The 18,144-nt window shown below is 41.1% G+C and overlaps 1 protein-coding gene across 5 annotated transcripts in view; it reads left to right on the top strand.

The window, feature by feature from the left end:
• The window catches only part of otofa (otoferlin a), a 351,746-nt gene that overhangs the window by 66,080 nt on the left and 267,522 nt on the right, over nt 1-18,144 (top strand). For all 5 annotated transcript variants that reach the window (XM_059981755.1, XM_059981752.1, XM_059981757.1 and 2 more), the window contains exon 3: nt 10,947-11,035. In XM_059981755.1, coding sequence (XP_059837738.1) covers nt 10,947-11,035 — 89 coding nt within the window. The remainder of the gene's footprint in view (nt 1-10,946; nt 11,036-18,144) is intronic.

Below are 18,144 nucleotides of genomic sequence, written 5' to 3'. Positions count from 1 at the left end.
CTGGACTTATTTCCACTTGGCATGATTAACTTATTATTTAATTATTTATGGTTTGATATTGCTATATTTCTTCACTATTCTTGGTTGGTGCGGCTGTAATGAAACCCAGTTTCCCTCGGGATCAATAAAGTATGTCTGTCTGTATTTCCTGTAGCCATGCTTAGTGGTTGGGAGAGTTTTACCCGCGTTATACTGGGCTGAATCCACTACCTTTTGTAGGATTTTCTGCTCTAAGGCATTGGTGTTTCCATACCAGGCCACAATGCAGCCAGGCAGCACACTTTCCACCACACATCTATAGAAGTTTGCTGATGTTTTTGACATGCTAAATCTCCACAGACTCCTAAGGAAGTAGAGGCACGGCCATGCTTTCCTTGTAATTATATTTATTTTTATAAGATTCCCTTCCTTTAGTATTCCATAGCTATATGTTTTAATTCTGTTTTTCCAGGTTTATATTTCAGCCATGTTAGGGTCAGGAGGATAACTCCAGAGTGGAAAGACAAGATTGAGAGATGAGCCATGTGGAGGTGACAGGCAAATGAGGAAAAGTGGAGAGATGACTGAGAGATGAACCATGTGGAAGTGAGAGCTGAGAGGAAATTGACAGCACAGCAGATGACACTCTCAAGAAGCTGTCTTACTGGAGGTTTCACCCAGTGAGCCGAGCTAATAACACAGAATGGTAAAATGACATGTTTGGTTGAGTGATTGCTCAACAGCAATCTTGCAGTCAATATCAGTAAGAACAAAGAATTGATTGTGGACTTCAGGAAGGGAAATATGAGAGAATGCACTCCCGTCTTCATTGAAGTGTCAGTGGTGGGAAGAGTGAGTAACTTCAAGTTCCTTGGCATTGGGTTCCCATAAGATCTGTCCTGGGCCCAATATATCGATGTAGTCATGAAAAAGGCATGGTAGTGGCTATACCTCATTAGGAATCTGAGGAGATTTGGTATGTCACCAGAAACTTGCAGATTTCTACAGATGTATGTTGGAGAGCGTTCTAACAGGTTACATTACCACCTGGTATGGAAGCTCCAATGTGCAAGATCAAAATAAGCTGCAGAGTGTTATAGACACAGCCGGCTCCAACATGGGTACAACCTCCCCAACATCAAGGATATCAAGAGCCGTGCCTCAAGTGCCCTGCCTGGGCTTCCTGTCAGATCGCCGACAGGTGATAAGGATGGGCTCCCTCACATCTGCTTCTCAACACAGGTGCCTGCTAGGGTTGTGTCCCGAGTTCCCTCATCTACTTTATACCCACAACTGTGCTGCCACACACAGCTCCAATCTGCTGATCAAATTCACAGATGACATGACATTGATCAGCCTTATTTCTAGCAGTGACGAGACAGCTTATAGAGGAGAGGTTAACACCCTGACTGAGTGGTACCAAGATAACAACCTCTTCCTCAATGTCCAAAAAACAAAAGAGCTGGTCATGGATTACAGGAGGAACAGAGACTGGCTCACTCCAATCAATATCAATGGGACTACAGTTGAGTAGTTTCAAGTTCCTCGGTATACAAATCACCAAAGATCTCACCTGCACTGTACACTCCGGCTGTGTAGCAAAAAAAGCACAACAGCATCTCTTCCACCTCAGGCAACTGAACACGAGCCCCCAAATGCTCAAGACACCATTGAGAGCATCCTGAGGCTGTATCACCGCCTGGTACAGGAACTGCACCAACCTTGATAATTTCCCTCCATTGAGGACATTTATAGCAGCAGATGCATAAAGAAGGCCTGGAAGATCATCGGGCACACCAGTCACCCCAACCATAAACTGTTTCAGCTGCTTCTGTCTGGCAAACTGTATCGCAGCATTAAAGCCAGGACCAGCAGGCTGCAGAACAGATTCTTTCTACAAGCCATTAAACTTACAAATTCACATGCCTGTACACTGTGACAGAGTCATAATGCAAAAGTTTTTACTCTCTCGCATTGTGGGGTGGATGTAAGATTTAAATAAATTCAATTAAGAAAGTGACAACCATAGTTAAGGACATCATCTGCAGCGTGCCCCTTTCTCATTCCTTCCATCGTGGAGGAGATTGAGAATTCTGAAGACTGCACTCAATGCTTTAGAAACAGTTTTTTCTCTTCTACCATCAGATTGCTCATTTGCACTTTTTTTTGTTCTTGAAATCTATAGTCTTATAGTTTGTTTTGCTCTGTACTGCTGCTGCAAAACAAAAACTTTCATGACATATGTCAGTGATGGTCAGCCTGGTTCTGATTCTCACATGGTAGTGCTGGCTCTCTGCCCCATTTGTTGCATGTTTTAGAGAAGCAAGTGGATGCATGAGTGATTTTGAAACTCCTTCACTGAAACTGATATCACAGAAGGTGGTATTCACAGGAATATATTTGGAACTTCTTTGGGCAGATGGAGCTCGTCAGCCTGGGAAGACAGTCCATCTAAGAGAGGGAAAACTCTGATTTCAAATCTCCACTGCCTCACGGCCATACCCACTTATGAGAAAGGCTTTGGAAGTAAACCCTGAGGACAAATCCAGAGCTGGAGTCCCTAAGGCAGTCCGACATTGCCTTCAATCTCATTCTGGCAACTCCTGCGACAATACTGGTGCCAAGCAATATCAGCCCTTGCCCTTCCCTTGGCCAACATCGGTGATGTGGAGAGGGAGACTTGCTGCTTGGGCAACAGCCTGTCTTCCATACAATCTTGCCCAGGCCTGCGCCTTGGCGTGGACACTCCAGGCTGAAGCAAGATTTTCCAGGCACAGATCCATGGTCTTGTGGAACTTCTTACTCTGGTACACCTTCCTGATTGTGATGTGTTGGTGCAGGACGCAACCCATATTTGAAAGAATTAATGTCACAGGGAGATGCAGCACAGAAGCAATTTCTCTGGCCCACCGCCACAGGGATTTATAAAACTTTGAGTCATAAAAGTTATTCCCAAATGTAGTTGACTACTTTAATTTCTCTCATGACAAAGTTGCTTCATAATAACAAGATGGTTAAACTCATTTTTGTTGATTGCAAATCAGTTTCTGCACTTGCAGTCAACCATTATAACAAGTGGATGCTGTAACTTTTTAGTTGATGCTTTCACATGTAAAATAGACTACATGATGCAGGATGTACCTTAAAACAGCACAGTTCATCCCAAGCACCTCTGGATATCTGCACTGTATTTCATATATACAAAAAATGTGTTGTCTGTCTATTTTTAGTACGGAAACCAATTTCAGCATCTAACTCTTCCTGTGTATCCACCAATTCTCCATGCCCATAAAACTACACCATTCTGGAACTTCTGTGTTTTCTACCTGCATATTGAAGTTAAGTACTATATTAGTCAAACTGCATCCCATCTGTTACCATCGTAAAAGTCCCTCAGGCTCACCTGTGGTGCATGGCCAAGTGGTTAAGGCGTTGGACTAGTGATCTGAGCCCCAGCCAAGGCAGCGTGTTGTGTCCTTGAGCAAGGCACTTTACCACAGCTGAAAATGGCTCTCAGCACTTTACTCCAGTCCACCCAGCAGAAAATGGGTACTGGCAAAATGCTGGGGGTTAACCTCGCGATAGACTGGTGTCCTATCCAGGGGGGGGGGGGAGGGGGAGTCTTGTACTCAGTCGCTTCATGTCACAAAAACTGGCATAAACATGAGCCTATAAGGCTCGGGACGGACTTTAACTTCAGGCTCACCTAAATCATCCTGCCTTTTCAATTGTGCAATTCCTCTCTTAAAGTCATTTAACAGTACTGAAGCAGATACTTAAACCACTCAAACATTGAGAAGAATTATATGGGAAAAGTTGATGAGAAGTATTTCAGCAATTTCTCATTTCTGACTATAAATACTGACCACTTAATTTCTACCTTGAAATAGTGCAGCTCTGAGCTCTGTCTCCAGGGAATTTAGCTCCATGTTAATTGATTTAACTGTTTATAAACCTGTCAATGAAACAGATTTAATTCCCACTGAAAATTTTAATCCACAGAAAATTGAATTCAGGTGGAAAGTTGAAGTCGCTCTCGACTCGTGGCAAAGAACTTTTGTGATAATGATGTTTTTTTATGATACGTTAATTTCTCTTTCCCAAACTATGGCCATTGAAAAGAAAGAATTAAATAGCTCTTTGGCAGAGAAGTGAATTGAAGGAAGGATAGCTGGTGAATAAGTAAAAGCAAAAATTAGAAGTATTGTGAAGTGTGGTTTTATTCTTTTAAAGCTTGAGGGTAATGAACTGGGCCAAATCTTGCAAACTGAAAATAATATTTCCAAAGGATATGCTGTTTACACCTGGGCATATATTAAGATGATAAGACACAGGAGCAGATATATGAAGAGATGCAGAAGTCCCAAGATTTCTTGAGGTCAGAATTGGCAACTCCTGCTGTTTATTCCATTGATGGACTCTTCACTAAATCCAGTGAGAATAGATGATATAATTTCTACTTCGCTCATCTACAATCTTTTTCTGTATTCCTTATACCAACAAATCTCTTAGAATATTTCAATTCCACTCATGGTTCCGAAAAGCAAAATGTGAATGAAGCATTTGCAAGGCTTTTACACAGGACCCAATCTCTGGCTGTCCACTGATGGAAGGACACTAGAGTTGGTGCTTCACTACAAAATCTTTAGAGAGACTGCACTGAACTTCATTGCTACCCTCATCTCCTTACACTAGAACACCATCAAAAATTTAGCAGACCAGAGTGCATGCTTCAAGTTAATGATCTTCCAACTGCAGCTGATGTTATTTCAGGATGCAACCCTGAAATTGGGCATGTCAGAGTCTGTTACTATACAGCTGCTTGGGGCAGCATAGAACCATGTGCACTCACAACAGGCACTCAGCTTTTCATTAGGATGACTAATGTAGCAACAGTGAATTGGATCACCAATGACCCCACTGTAAAAGTATGTGGTGGACTAATCTTGCATTAATGTTTCTGATTACTTTTCATTGTTTAATTTTGTTTTTCAATTAAATTTACTTTTAATCATTTAGATTAAATCATTACAAACTGAAATGTCTCTAATTATAAGAATTTTTCTTCAGAAGAGGTGTCTTAAAAGTATTTTATGGTCAAATAAAAATCAGAAAATAACATCTAAAACCTGGTCACTGAATGGAACCTGCACCAACTGGCCAAATGGGTCGGCCTTCACAAACAGTACCAGTAGGAAGGGGCTATAAGTAACATGGTGTGCAGCATACCTGGTCTGGGACAGCGTGGCCTGGTTGGCTCTTGTGACAAAGAATATATATAGTACAGTTGTTCTGAGCATTAGATTCTTGGAGCAAACATGTAATTTTTGTCATAACACACAAAATACTGAAGGAACTCACAGGCCAGGCAGTCGATTCCTTGGCTCCAACTGTACTCTTTTCCATAGATGCTGCCTGGCCTGCTGAGCTCCTCCAGCATTTTATGTGTGTTGCTTGGATTTCCAGCATCTGCAGATTTTCTCTTGTTTGTAGTAATAAAGTGTACCTTATTGGATGTTAGTTTTTTAAATGAAAAGTCTGCACTTTGTATTGCAATAAAGGTGAACTGCAATTTATCCTTTTAATTAGACAAAAATGTGTGAAACCACAACACCATTCACTTCAGAGAAATTAGTACAAGGCGAACTCTCATTACTGCTTTCATCAATCAACACATGATTAGTTGACAATTAAAAATTCTCATTTAATAGAATGGTGGAGCAGTCCAAATGATTGCACTGAGTGTAGTTGCCATTCTTCTTCAGCTGTTGATTAGCTCAATAGAATTTAGAGAGGCCATTATAATCACTGAGGGTAACATTACCTAGATGAACGAAAGTACAACTTTCAACTTGGTAGAAAAATAATGGGAATATACATGGTACAGTCTGCCTGTACACACTTCAGTTTTCCTTGTATAACATCACAAAAATAAGCTCCAAGTCTCGAAATGAACCATTTACTGTATATATTTTATGGCTATTTTATTATTGATAATGTAAAACCAAGTGACTTACAAATGTTTGTCCCCCATACATTAAAAATAGTTAGCAGCAATGGGTTTAGGACAGAAACAGTAGAATTTTGAGTAATTGGAAATAAGTGTAGGTAATTAGATCTACATTTCTGAATTATATTAATGGTTTGGACCCTGTTCAGGATGTGATGTTATTGCCATTACATTTAATGATGATACAAATGCAAATAGTAATGCAGGAGAGAGGATAGTAAGAGGAAGAAGACTGATGGATAAAATTTAATGCAGAGTACCATGCAGTGAATCAACTTTGCAGAAAGAACAAAGAGAGGTGGTTTAAATAAAATGATACACTTTCAAGGGATTACAGAAAAAAAAGAGAACCAAAAGTGTGCTGATGCATCTTTGAAAATGGTAGCAGAATTTGAGGATGCTGTCAGAAAGCCTCCTTGACCATTGGTTTTAAAAATGGACTGTAGTACAGAAGTTGAAAAGGTTTGTCTAAATTTCTATAAAATTTAGACAAACCTTGAACCACAGCTGATGTAATCTATTTCTGGGCACCATACTGTAGGAAAAATGCTATGACCTTGTAAAACAAGGTGGCACAATGTGCAGCGGCATAATAGCATTGCAGTTAGTGCAATTCCTTTACAGTGCCAGCAATCACAGATCGCTGCCTGTAAGGAGTTTCTATGTTCTCCCTGTGAACACATGGGTTTCCTCTGGGTCTTCCGGTTTCATCCCATATTCCAAAGACATGCAATTACAGTTTTTAAGTTGGGGGCATGCTATGTTGATGCCAGAGCTGTGGCAACTCTTGTGGGCTGCCCACAGCAGAGTTCTCACTGATTTGATGCAAATAACACATTTCTCTGTATATTTTGATACATATGTGACAAGTCGGAATTTAGAAATCAAACACTGGCTATTTCTGATACGCACTAGAAATCTGCTTGACTGGAACAGTTAAATTCAGTGTGGAATCCCGAGGGGTGTAGTGCGCCGAATCAGAAAATGAAGTGCTATTTCTTAAACTTGGTTTGGGCTTCATTAGAATAGTGTAAGAAGACAAGGACAGCAAAGCCAGAGTGGGATTTGGATAGAGAATAGAAATGATCTTCAATTAGAAGCTGAAGACCGCCCATGCAGCCATTACAAGCGTTCCACACAGCCATCACTTAGATTCTCTAATGTTGCAGCAATCATATAGTGCACACCACCACAATAGACTAAATTGGAAGAAATACAAGTGAATCACAGTTTAACCTGGCAATGTTATTTTAGCGTACTTAAACTTTGGGTTCAAGTTAGTTTGTTGTGACAAGCGTTTTCTTCAGCAATGAACCCTGATTGATGGGTTTGGTTTCTAGTCAGGAGCAAAACACTGTAGAACCTGATTTTTATAAGAGAGGTGCACTATCATAGGACAACAGAGGATGAGCCTTTACCAGCTAGGGGAGATTGTGCAGAACTTCCCACTCTGTTGTTGATATATGATTAACTGGATATAAAGTTCAAAGTAAATTATATTATCAAAATGCATACACGTCATCATATCCAATCCTAAGATTCATTTTCCTGTGGGAATAATCAGCAAATCAATAGAATAGTAGCTATACAGGATCAGTAAAAGATCAACAAGAGTGCAGAAAACAACCAACTATGCAAATATAAATCAATAGCAATAAATAACAAGAACATGAGATGAAGAGTCCTTAAAGTGTAATCATGGGTTGTAGGAACATTTCAAGTGAGTGTTGTTGAGGGGCAGTAACTGTTCTTGAACGTGGTAGTGTGAGTCCTGAGGCACCTGTGCCTTCTACCTGATGGCAGCAGCGAGAAAAGAGCATGACTTTGGAAGTAGGAATCTCTGATGGATACTGCATTCCTACAACACCATTTCATGCAGATTTGCTCAATGGTTGGGAGGGCTTTATCTATGATAAACTGGCTTGAATCCACTTCCTTTTGTGGGCATTGGTGTTTCCATACCAGGTCATTCTGCAGCCTGTCTATATACTCTCCACTATGCATCTACTGAAGCTTGTCAAAGTTTTAGATACCATCCTTATCTCCACAGACTCCTAAGGAAGTAAAGGTGCTGCTGCGCTTTCTTTGCAATTGCACTTGCATGCTGGGTCCAGGACAGGTTCTCTAAAATAGTAACACCCAGGAATCTAAAGTTGCTAACACTCTCCACCTCTGATCCTCCGATGAGAACTGGCTCATGGACCTTTGGTTTCCCTCTCCTGAAGTCTATAATCTGTTCCTTGCTCTTGCTGACATTGAGTGAGAGGTTGTTGTTATGGCACCACGCAGCCAAATTCTCAATCTCCCTCATGTATGCTGATTCATCATCACCTTTGATTTGGCCCACAACAGTGGTGTCATCAGCAAACTTGAATATGGCAGTGGAAGATGTGCTTAGTCATGCAGTCAAGGGTGTAAAATGAGTACAGCAGGGGTCTAAGCACACAGCCCTGTGGTGCACCTGTGTTGATGGAGATTATGGAGGAGATTTTGATGCCAATCCAAACAGACTGGGCTCTACACATAAGAAAATCCACCATCCAATTGCATAAAAAGGTCTTGGAGCTTATTGATTAGTTTTGATGGTATTGAATGTTGAACTGTAGTCAATACGGAGCAGCCAGGTGTATGCATCTTTACTCTCCAGATGTTCCAGGATTGAGGAAGAGCCAATGAGATGACATCTGTTGTAGACTTGCTACTCCAGTCGGCAAATTGGAGCAGATCCAAGTCATCTCTAAGGCGGGAGCAAAAACGTTTAGTCAACAACCTCTCAAAACACTTAATTACTGTGGACAGAATGACTACCACCCAGTTGTACCTGAGGCAGGTCACTACGCTGTTCTTGGGCACCGTTATAATTGAAGCCTGCTTGAAGCAGGTGGGTACCACACACTGCTAAGCGAGAGGTTGAAGATCTCAGTGAACACTCCAGCCGGTTGGTCAGCACAGATCTTCAGTCGTAACCAGGTACCCCTTCCAGTCTTTCAAATCTCTTACTATCTTTCCTTTCAGTTAGTCCTGACGAAGGGTCTCAGCCCGAAATGTCAAACAACCTGCTGGAAGGTCTGAAGAATAAAAATTAGCTGTCTGGAAAAAGGTATGAAAGAATTGTCAGTTGAATTACAAACATAGAGATGGGAATCATTACGTATATCTGGCTCTGTAAACTTACAATTAAAATCAATTTGCACAGAATCAATGATATGTAGAAGGTTCCAGCACTGATGGAGGCTGTTCAGCCAATATTTTTCAGACAGCTTTTTGGTTGTTCACTAATTCCAGTACAAGCTCTCCATAGTCCTATTCAATTTGTCATTTATACAGTGTAATAAATCTTCCCTTGGAACAATGATGGGCTCTGCTTTTAATCTGTGACTTTTTGGTCCAGGAAATTTACCCCTTGAAGCATTTATTAAAATTGACGGCAATTATTATTGGACAATTCATCACTGATATAAAGGTCTATAGTTTATAACAATCTAACCATTCAAATTAAGGTTGATAAACTTTTATGGGGTGCATGATTTATGAGTTCTAATGGCAGGTATGTACATTTTGTTTATACATTGTTCTTAAAATGTTCCAGGATATGGTTTTGAATTTGAGCACTTTAGAAGCTTAGCAATTGTTTGTATCGTATGAGTCAGATTACTGAGTAGAACCTGCCTCATCAACATGACGCCACCTCTGACTTGCATAGTCTGTGCTACCAGGAAAGGTAAGGGGAGCAGTCATGTAGTAACGCCACCTCTACAAGCTGTCCCCCTAAGGTCACACACTAATTTTGACTTAGACCTATATTGCTCTTTTTTCATCACTGGGTCAAAGTCCTGGAGCTCACAACCTAACAATTATCTGAAAAGAAATTCAAAAAGTGATAGGTGCTGATATGGTCCCTTGGTATAACCTTCACTTGATTGTCCACCTGTACCATACTTTGTCCGAAGCTGTTACACCTTATTCTGACTTCCGTTATTGTTTTACTTTGCTCTACCTCAATGCAATGTGCAATGAATTGATCTGTATTAACAGTCTGCAAGACAAGCTTTTCATAATACCTTCTGGGTGAAAGAGAAACAGAGTTAATGCTTTAGGTCTGAGGCCCACTCTGAGTATTATGGAAGGACTTGGACCACGTTGTAGCTGTTCACTCTGCCTTCTGATTATCTAGCAGTGAATATTTAGGTTGATCTCACTAGCGCATTCCTAGTGTTTGGGGAAAAATGTGTCCTTGATCACAGCCAAATCATAGAGAATCTCAACCCTCATAATAGGAGCTGGCATATGTATATAGGCTGCAAACCACAATGACTATTGCATTCAAGATTGAAGATTGCTTACTGTGATTCTTCAGCATGCAACTGAAACAAGAACAAAACAATTGTTACTGTGACTCCAGTGCACAATAAAAAACGATGTAAATTTTAAAATAAACCTATAAAACACAATGTATGAGTAACTGTATGAGTAAATTATGAAGAGACTGCATGCTTGTTTTGTAGATATTGTAAAGCTCTCTCAGTACATCTTTGCCATTAATATCCGGGGGCGGGGGGTGGGGGCAGAAGGCAGGCTATGTAGCTGGCATGTAATTGTAAGATGTTCAATTGTAACAGAACAGTGACTGCTAACTACAGAAGAGTTTGTGTGCCAACCTTTGTTGATGCATACAGAGTCCACCACCTTTGGATTTCCCCAACAGAGTGTTCCTATCCACTTGGAACAGAGCGTCCACCACCCCCAATCCATTCAGATAGTACCATATTACTGAAAGCTACTACTTGTACACTTCAAATGTCACTGGGAATGCTATTGTGATAGTCGTTTATCACTTACATGGGCCTTGCCTACAGTAATCAATATACCACAATGCTCATAATTTCCTTTTCATACTCAGTTTGTGGAATTACTCTGACAAGTCTTACTTATTTTGATCCCTTTGCTTAATTGACAGACTTTCCGATGGCCTGTTGCCAGCAACATTAATGGGACTGAAATGCTGGAGATCCAAGTTTTCAACTACAGCAAAGTCTTCACAAATAGGTACAATCTATTAATTTGGTTTAATGCACAAAGTTTGACTTTACTGATCCACTTCTGTCTTTGCTCAGTGGAGTTAGTCAGATGTATAGTGAACGAGGTTATTGGATGTGTCTCCTGACACAAAATATTTTAAAACTGCAATTGATGTTTTAGTCCTGTGTTTATGCACTTAAGAAAGGAATAATAATGACTGTTGTCAAGTGAAGTCGTGGATTCAGAAAACATTTAAAGTAATAACGCACTGAACATGCAAAGTAAATTATGGTTGGATCTAATCTCCACTGTTGACAATGGGTGACAGGTCAATTGCTAATTCCCCAGTTTCTTGGCTTTACATATTACCTTCTCTATATTAAGAAATTTTCATCTCTCAACAGATAAATGTGGTACATCAGTATCAAAGGCTATGAAGAAACTATATTTTACTGCAGGACATAAGTTATAAATTTTCAGACTCTTGGTGTAGATCACTAATTGGCAGACTTGGAGGTCAAATGTTTGCATGCTTGCTCAAATATCAGGATTTTCCATTCTTTCATTATGATATGACCACAAATAAAACAAATGCTTGAAGTCCAGTGTGAGCTCCGTACTCCACAAACTATGCTCTAAGAAGACTGAAAAATTGTGCCTTTACTCATGGTAACTCAATGCCAGATAGCCCTTTAAACCAGCTATGGATAAGTTTCTTTCTTTCAGTGTTAGACCATAGGACATAGGAGCAGAATTTTGCCATTTGGCCCATTGAGTCTGCTCTGCATTCTATCATGGCTGATCCTTTTTCTCTCCCCCCCGCCCCGCCCCACTCCCCAGCCTTCTCCCCATTACTGTGATGCCATGCAGTACTTAAGCACTGCCTTAAATATACCAAATGACCTTGGCTCCACAGCTGCCTGTGGTAATAAAATCCACAAATTCACCACCCTCTGGCAAAAGAAATTTCTTCACATCTCTGTTTTAAATGGATGCCCCTATATACTGAGGATGTGCCCTCGTCCTAGACTCCCCCACCATGAGTAACATCCGTTCCACATCTACTTTGTCTAGGCCTTTCAATATTGAAAAGGGTTCAATGAGAACCCCCTCATCCTTCTAAATTCTAGCAAGTACAGACCCAGAGTCATCAAATGTTCTTTGTATGATAACCCTTTCATTCTCAGAACTATCTTTTTGAACCTCCTCTGAACCCTCTCCAATGCCAGCACATCTTTTCTAAGATGAGAGGCCCAAAACTCTTCACAATACTCAAGGTGGGACCTTACCAGTATCTTACAAAGACTCAGCATCATATCCCTGCTCTTGTATTCAAGACCTCTTGAAATGAAAGCGAACATTTGTCTTCCTCTCCACCTCCAAGTTAACCTTTCGAGTGCTCGGCACAAGGACTCCCTAGTCCTTTTGCATCTTAGATGTTTGAATTGTCTCCCCATTTAGAAAATAGCTTGCAGATGTATTTCTTCCCCATTCTCTTAATCTGTCTAAGCTCTTCTGCAGCCTACCTGTTTCCTCAACACTACCTGCCCCTCCACCAGTCTTCGTATCATCTGCAAACATGGCAACAAAGCCATCTATTCCATCATCTAAGTCATTGTATACAGCGTAAAAGGAAGTGGTCCCAACACCGACCACTGCAGAACACCTCTGGTCGCTGGCAGCCAATCAGAAAAGGATCCTTTTATTCCCACTTGCTGATTCCTACCAATCAGCCGATGCTGTAACCATGCCAGTAAATTTCCTGTAATAACCTGGTAAGCAGCCTCATGTGTGGCACCTTGTCAAAGGCCTTCTGAAAGTTCAAATATACAGCATCCAGTCAGAGGAAATAAAAGGAAACTTAATAGAAGCTTATCCAGAGCCAATGCCTCTTCCAAGCTGAATCCTGCTTTGAGCCAAAGACTGATGCTCCTACTCTCACCACTGGCCTACTCCGGACAATGGCCGCCCTGCTCGTCCCTTCTGTACTTTTAAGCCACCGTCGCCGACCTGTGAGAAACCTCGTTGCTGTCTCTACCTTCTCAGTTCAGAGACAAGGTTAGATTGTTGCTCTAAGCTAGACTGTAATGTGGAAGAGATTCATAAATATTGAAAAATGAAGCCGAATTCTTTTTGGGTCACAAACAAGAGAAAATCTGATGCTGGAAATCTAAGAAACACACAAAATGCTGGAGGAACTCAGCAGGTCAGGAAACATTTATGGAAAAATGTACAGTCGATGTTTCGGGCCGAGACCACCCACCTGCCAATTGTCCACAAGAAAGAAATCACCGAGAAGCTGACCAAAACCAATATAAGGTATGGTCCTGCCAAAGGATCTCTGCCCAAAACATCGACTGTATTTTTTTTCCATAGATGCTCTCTGGCCTGCTGAGTCCCTCCAGTATTTTGTGTGTTGCTTCTTTTGGGTGGCTGTCAAAGGTTCATTTCATTGTCATGTTCAATACAACTCTGATATTTGCCTACTTCAGATAGCCATTGTATATAGAAAGACCATGGAGATTGGTGGAAAAAAAGGGCATCAGCTCCCCAACTCCCAGCACAAAATAGAATGGAAGTAAAACTCGCAAACCTCAAAATCTCCCCTGCCCCACAGCAAAAAAAACAGCCACATTAGCAATCACTGACCCCCTCACTCACAGAAGAGTGACAGTAGCACCAAACCACCAGCCCTGCCTCTTACCCACAAATATTAACAGACCACCCACCTGCCAATCATCCACAAGACAGAAAACACCAAGAAACTGAAGGAAGCAAATGTAAAGTGCAATCCATAAATCCCCCACATATTGGAAACTTCTTTTTCTCTGCATTAGAGGAAAGCAGCTGCACGAGCTTGACCCTTTCATAAAGAGTGACTGCTGACCTGGATCTGAATGCCACCGACCTGGGTCCAAACACCACCAACCAAATGTGCTGAACTGGGGCTGGACGCACCAATCCAGCTGCTGACTATTGGGAGCCATCGCTGACCCCCTCTGCATTCACCTCAATGTCTCAGTCTTCCTCACAGCTTCAAGATGGAGTTGTTCATGACCCCACGCCACATCTCTGTTCTTTTCCACGAGCCAGCATGCGTTCTTGGACCTTTTCAGTCCCGTCTCTGATCTGCACGAGGCAGCTCTTTGGACACAGCTTAGTGCTGAATCTTTCAATAGAGAGTCATACCGTATGTTAGAGGCTCGAACTGTTTCTGTAACACAAACATGACAAAAAGAACAAGCAGGAAGCATAGAAAAAGTGAAATAATTGGATAGATCTGCTGTCTGGAAGTTGTCACACAAGGAATCATTGTTTGCTGGCACCATATTGACCAGAAGTCTTCATAAGCGATAAGACACAAGCACCAAGTGTAAGACACGAGTGATAGCAGTATTAAAAAACATTCTGGAAAATTACCAATATTCAGTAGTTCTGAAGCAGTTTTGTCATTTGCTACTCTTTTCCAGGTAGGGTTGCATCTGTAATCGTGGAGGGACAGTCACACCAGAGCTTAGGTTGTGACATCCTGTTTCTGGTAGATTTGGGGGTTTTTTTCAGGTGTACATAGGATATGTTGCAATCACTTCTGTTCAGGCTGGCAGAAGTTATTGTTCCTTATACAACTTATACCAAATGTTCACATGCTGTTTCAAGAAACATTGCAGGACATGGCACTAAAATTTCTTCATACTCACACTTGTATCTCAGATATATTTTGAATAATATAAATGTGCATCCTCCTCATCTATCTTATTTCATATTGAGGTTGCATTTGAATGGCAGAGAAAGCAGAGTTTATGTCATGCAGACGGGCACTGTGGAAGCAGAGGTCAGTTTGCTGACCCAGATCCAACACAACGTAGTCAATATATTTTTGATAAAGTTGCTTCTAAGCATGTACAGAACCTGGAAGGTAATAGGCATAATCACTGATCAAAGGTTGCTTCAAAAATCTAGAGAAAATCCCAGGTATGTTAAAATTGCCTCAATATTTAAATATCCAGTCAGATGAATACCTTAATACTTTTGCAAATATCTGTTTACCTTAAACAATTAAAATGTTTGCAATGACAAGTCTTGTGGGACTTTGCCAAATATTTTACAAATAATATGACCAAGCAAAATAATTTTAATAAAGTTAAATATTTCACCTTGTTGTATGATTGCAAGAGAATGGATTGAATACTGGCTGTCACATGGAAAATAAAAACATTGGGTCCTTTCTGGCTGGAGGAAAGTGTATCCTACTAATGAAGGGTCTCAGCTCGAAGCGTCTACTGTTTATTTTCCTCCATACATGTTACCTGACCTATTGAGATCTTCCTGCATTTTGTGAATATTGATCCATAGTTCCAGCATCTACTCTCTCTCCAGTCTGTGTTGTGAAGGGATTGAAGTTTAAGGAAATTTTGTTACAGATGTGAACAGAGAGGCCACATCTGGAATACCATATACATAGGTTTGATCCTTCTACATAAAGATAGACTTAATAGCATTGTAGGATGGCCCATGGACATTTGTCAGGCTTATTTCTGGGATAGGAAGATTACTCTATCAAAAGAGGATAGATAGTCTCTATCGTTATAGAGCTTCCACCAACAGTCAATCCAGACATTGGAAGTTTGAAGAGGAGGGAACTTCAAACAGGTCTACTACCTAAGGAGCAAGTCAAAAAATCCTCAAATTTTTTTCCTTCTCTTCTTTATATCTGCTCAGCTAGGACAGCGGAGATGTTGGACAGGATAGTGCAGTGCTCCTCTTGTGGGATGTGGGAACGCAGGGAGACATCCAGTGTCCCTGACAACTACAACTGCAAGAAGTCCATCCAGCTGCAGTTTCTAACAAGCTGTGTTATGTAGTTGGAGCTGGAGCTGGAACTGAGTAAACTCCAGATCATTCGAGAGGCTGAAGGGGTGTTAGGTAGGTCATATAGAGAGGTAGTTACACCCAAGGTGCAGAATACAGGAAACTGGGTGACAGTCAGGAGGGGGAAAGGGTTTAAAGAGCCTGAGAATCCTCAACAAAACACTTTGGATACTGTTGCGGGGTTGATCTAACAGAGAAAAGTCATAGTGGTCAGTGCCTGGCACTGAGTCAACCACTGACTCAGAAGGGAAGGGGTAAGAAGAGGTATGCAATGGTGCTAGGGGATACATTAGTTAAGGGAATGGACAGGAGATTCTGTCGGCAAGAATAAGATTCCTAGATGGTATATGCCAGAGTCCAGGATACCTCAGATCGAGCCCTCAGAATTCTTAAGTGAGAGGGTGAACTACCAGAAGTCATGGCCATATAGGTACCAATGACATGGGTAGGATGAGTGACGAGGTTTTGTATAGTGTATTCAGGGAGTTAGGTGCTAGATTAAAGGTCACAATCTCCTGGGTTGTGATCTCAGGATTTTTGTCCTTGCCACATGCTAGAGAGACTAGAACCAGGAAGATTTATAGTTTAACACATGGCTAAGGAGTTGGTGTAGGAGGGAGAGTAGAAGATTTTTGGATCATTGGACTCTCTTCCAGAGAAAGTAGGACCTGTTCAGAAGAGACAGTTTCACCTGAACTGGAAGGGGACTAATATCCAAGTGGGAAGGTTTGTTAATACTGCATGGTGAAGTTTAAACTAGAGTTGCAGGGGGATGAGAACCAGAGTGCCAAAACAGTTATGGAGAAATTGTGGAGGCAAATGTTGGTAAGACCTCAGAGAGAGTTAGGAATCGAAAGGTTGAGTGTGGTGCAACAAAATTGAAAAGGGTGATTACAAGACTGAAGGTGTTATATCTGAATGCTACAGTTTACTGAAGAAGGTAGACGAACCTGAAGCAAAATTGCAGATTGGCAAGTATGATGTTGTAGGCATCACTGAATCATGGCTAAAAAATTATAGCTGGGAGATTGATGTCCAAGGATACATACTGTATCGATAGGATAGGCAAGAAGGCAGAGGTGGTGGCATTGTTCTGTTGGTAAAAAAAAATTAAATCAAATCATTAGCAAGAGGTGACATAGGGTCAGAAGGGGTTGAATCATTGTGGATAGAGCTAAGGAATTGTAAGGATAAAAAGACACTGATTGGAATTGCATATAGACCCCCAAACAGTAGTAAGGATGTGGACTACAAATTACAATGCCAAAATGGCAATGTTACAATAGTCATGGGGGCTTCAATATGCAAGTAGATTGAGAAAATCAGATTGGTGCTGGATTACAGGAGGGGGGGGGGATTTCTAAAGGGCTTTTAGAGCAGCCCATTGTTGTGCCAACAAGAGGATCAGCTATTCTGGATTGGGTGTTGTGTAATGAATCAGAATTGATTATAGAGCTTAACGTGAAAGAACACTTAGAGGCAAGTGATCAAATTCACCCTAAAATTTGAGAAGGTGAATCTAAGGTCAGATGTATCCATATTCCATAAAAGGAATTAGAGGCATGAGTGAGGAGTTGGCCAGAAGAACACTAGCAGGAATTATGGCAGAGCAACTATGGCTGGAATTTCTGGAAGTAATTTGGAAGGCACAGGATTTGTATATCCCAAAGTGGAACTATTCAAAAAGTAAGATGACATACCTGTGGCTAACAAAAGAAGTCAAAGCCAATGTAAAGTCCAAAGAAAGGGCATATAATAGAGTAAAAATTAGTGGAAATTTAGAAGATTGGGAAGCTTTTAAAAACCAACAGAAGGCAACTTAAAAGAAAGTCATTAAGAAGCTAAAGATGGAATACAGACAGACATACTCTATTTATCCCGTGGGAAACTGCGTTTCGTTACAGCCACACCAACCAAGAATAGTGAAGAAATATACCAATATAAACCATAAATAATTAAATAATAAGTTAATCATATGAAAGTAAGCTAGCCAATAATATTAAAAAGAACGCCAAAAGTTTCTTCAGATACATAAAGCGTAAAAGAGAGTGCATCCGTAGACCTTTAGTTAAGCGCAGAACCAAGCAACAAGCTGATCTGACCCTTCCCTCGCCCTGGGCCTTGACATCCTGACTTTCTCAATCTGGCCGCTGCGTAAATCTCCGTCCAATCATCAGGTTCAGTAGTTGTGATACACGCTGGGGCTTGGACCCCACTGCTTCAATTTGGCCTGTACCCCAGCTTTCCAATTCAGCCTGGCACCCAAA

Source organism: Hypanus sabinus, chromosome 10, assembly GCF_030144855.1.
Source record: "Hypanus sabinus isolate sHypSab1 chromosome 10, sHypSab1.hap1, whole genome shotgun sequence".
NCBI classification, from domain to species: Eukaryota; Metazoa; Chordata; class Chondrichthyes; order Myliobatiformes; family Dasyatidae; genus Hypanus; species Hypanus sabinus.
This window is presented reverse-complemented; position numbering and strand designations above follow the sequence as displayed.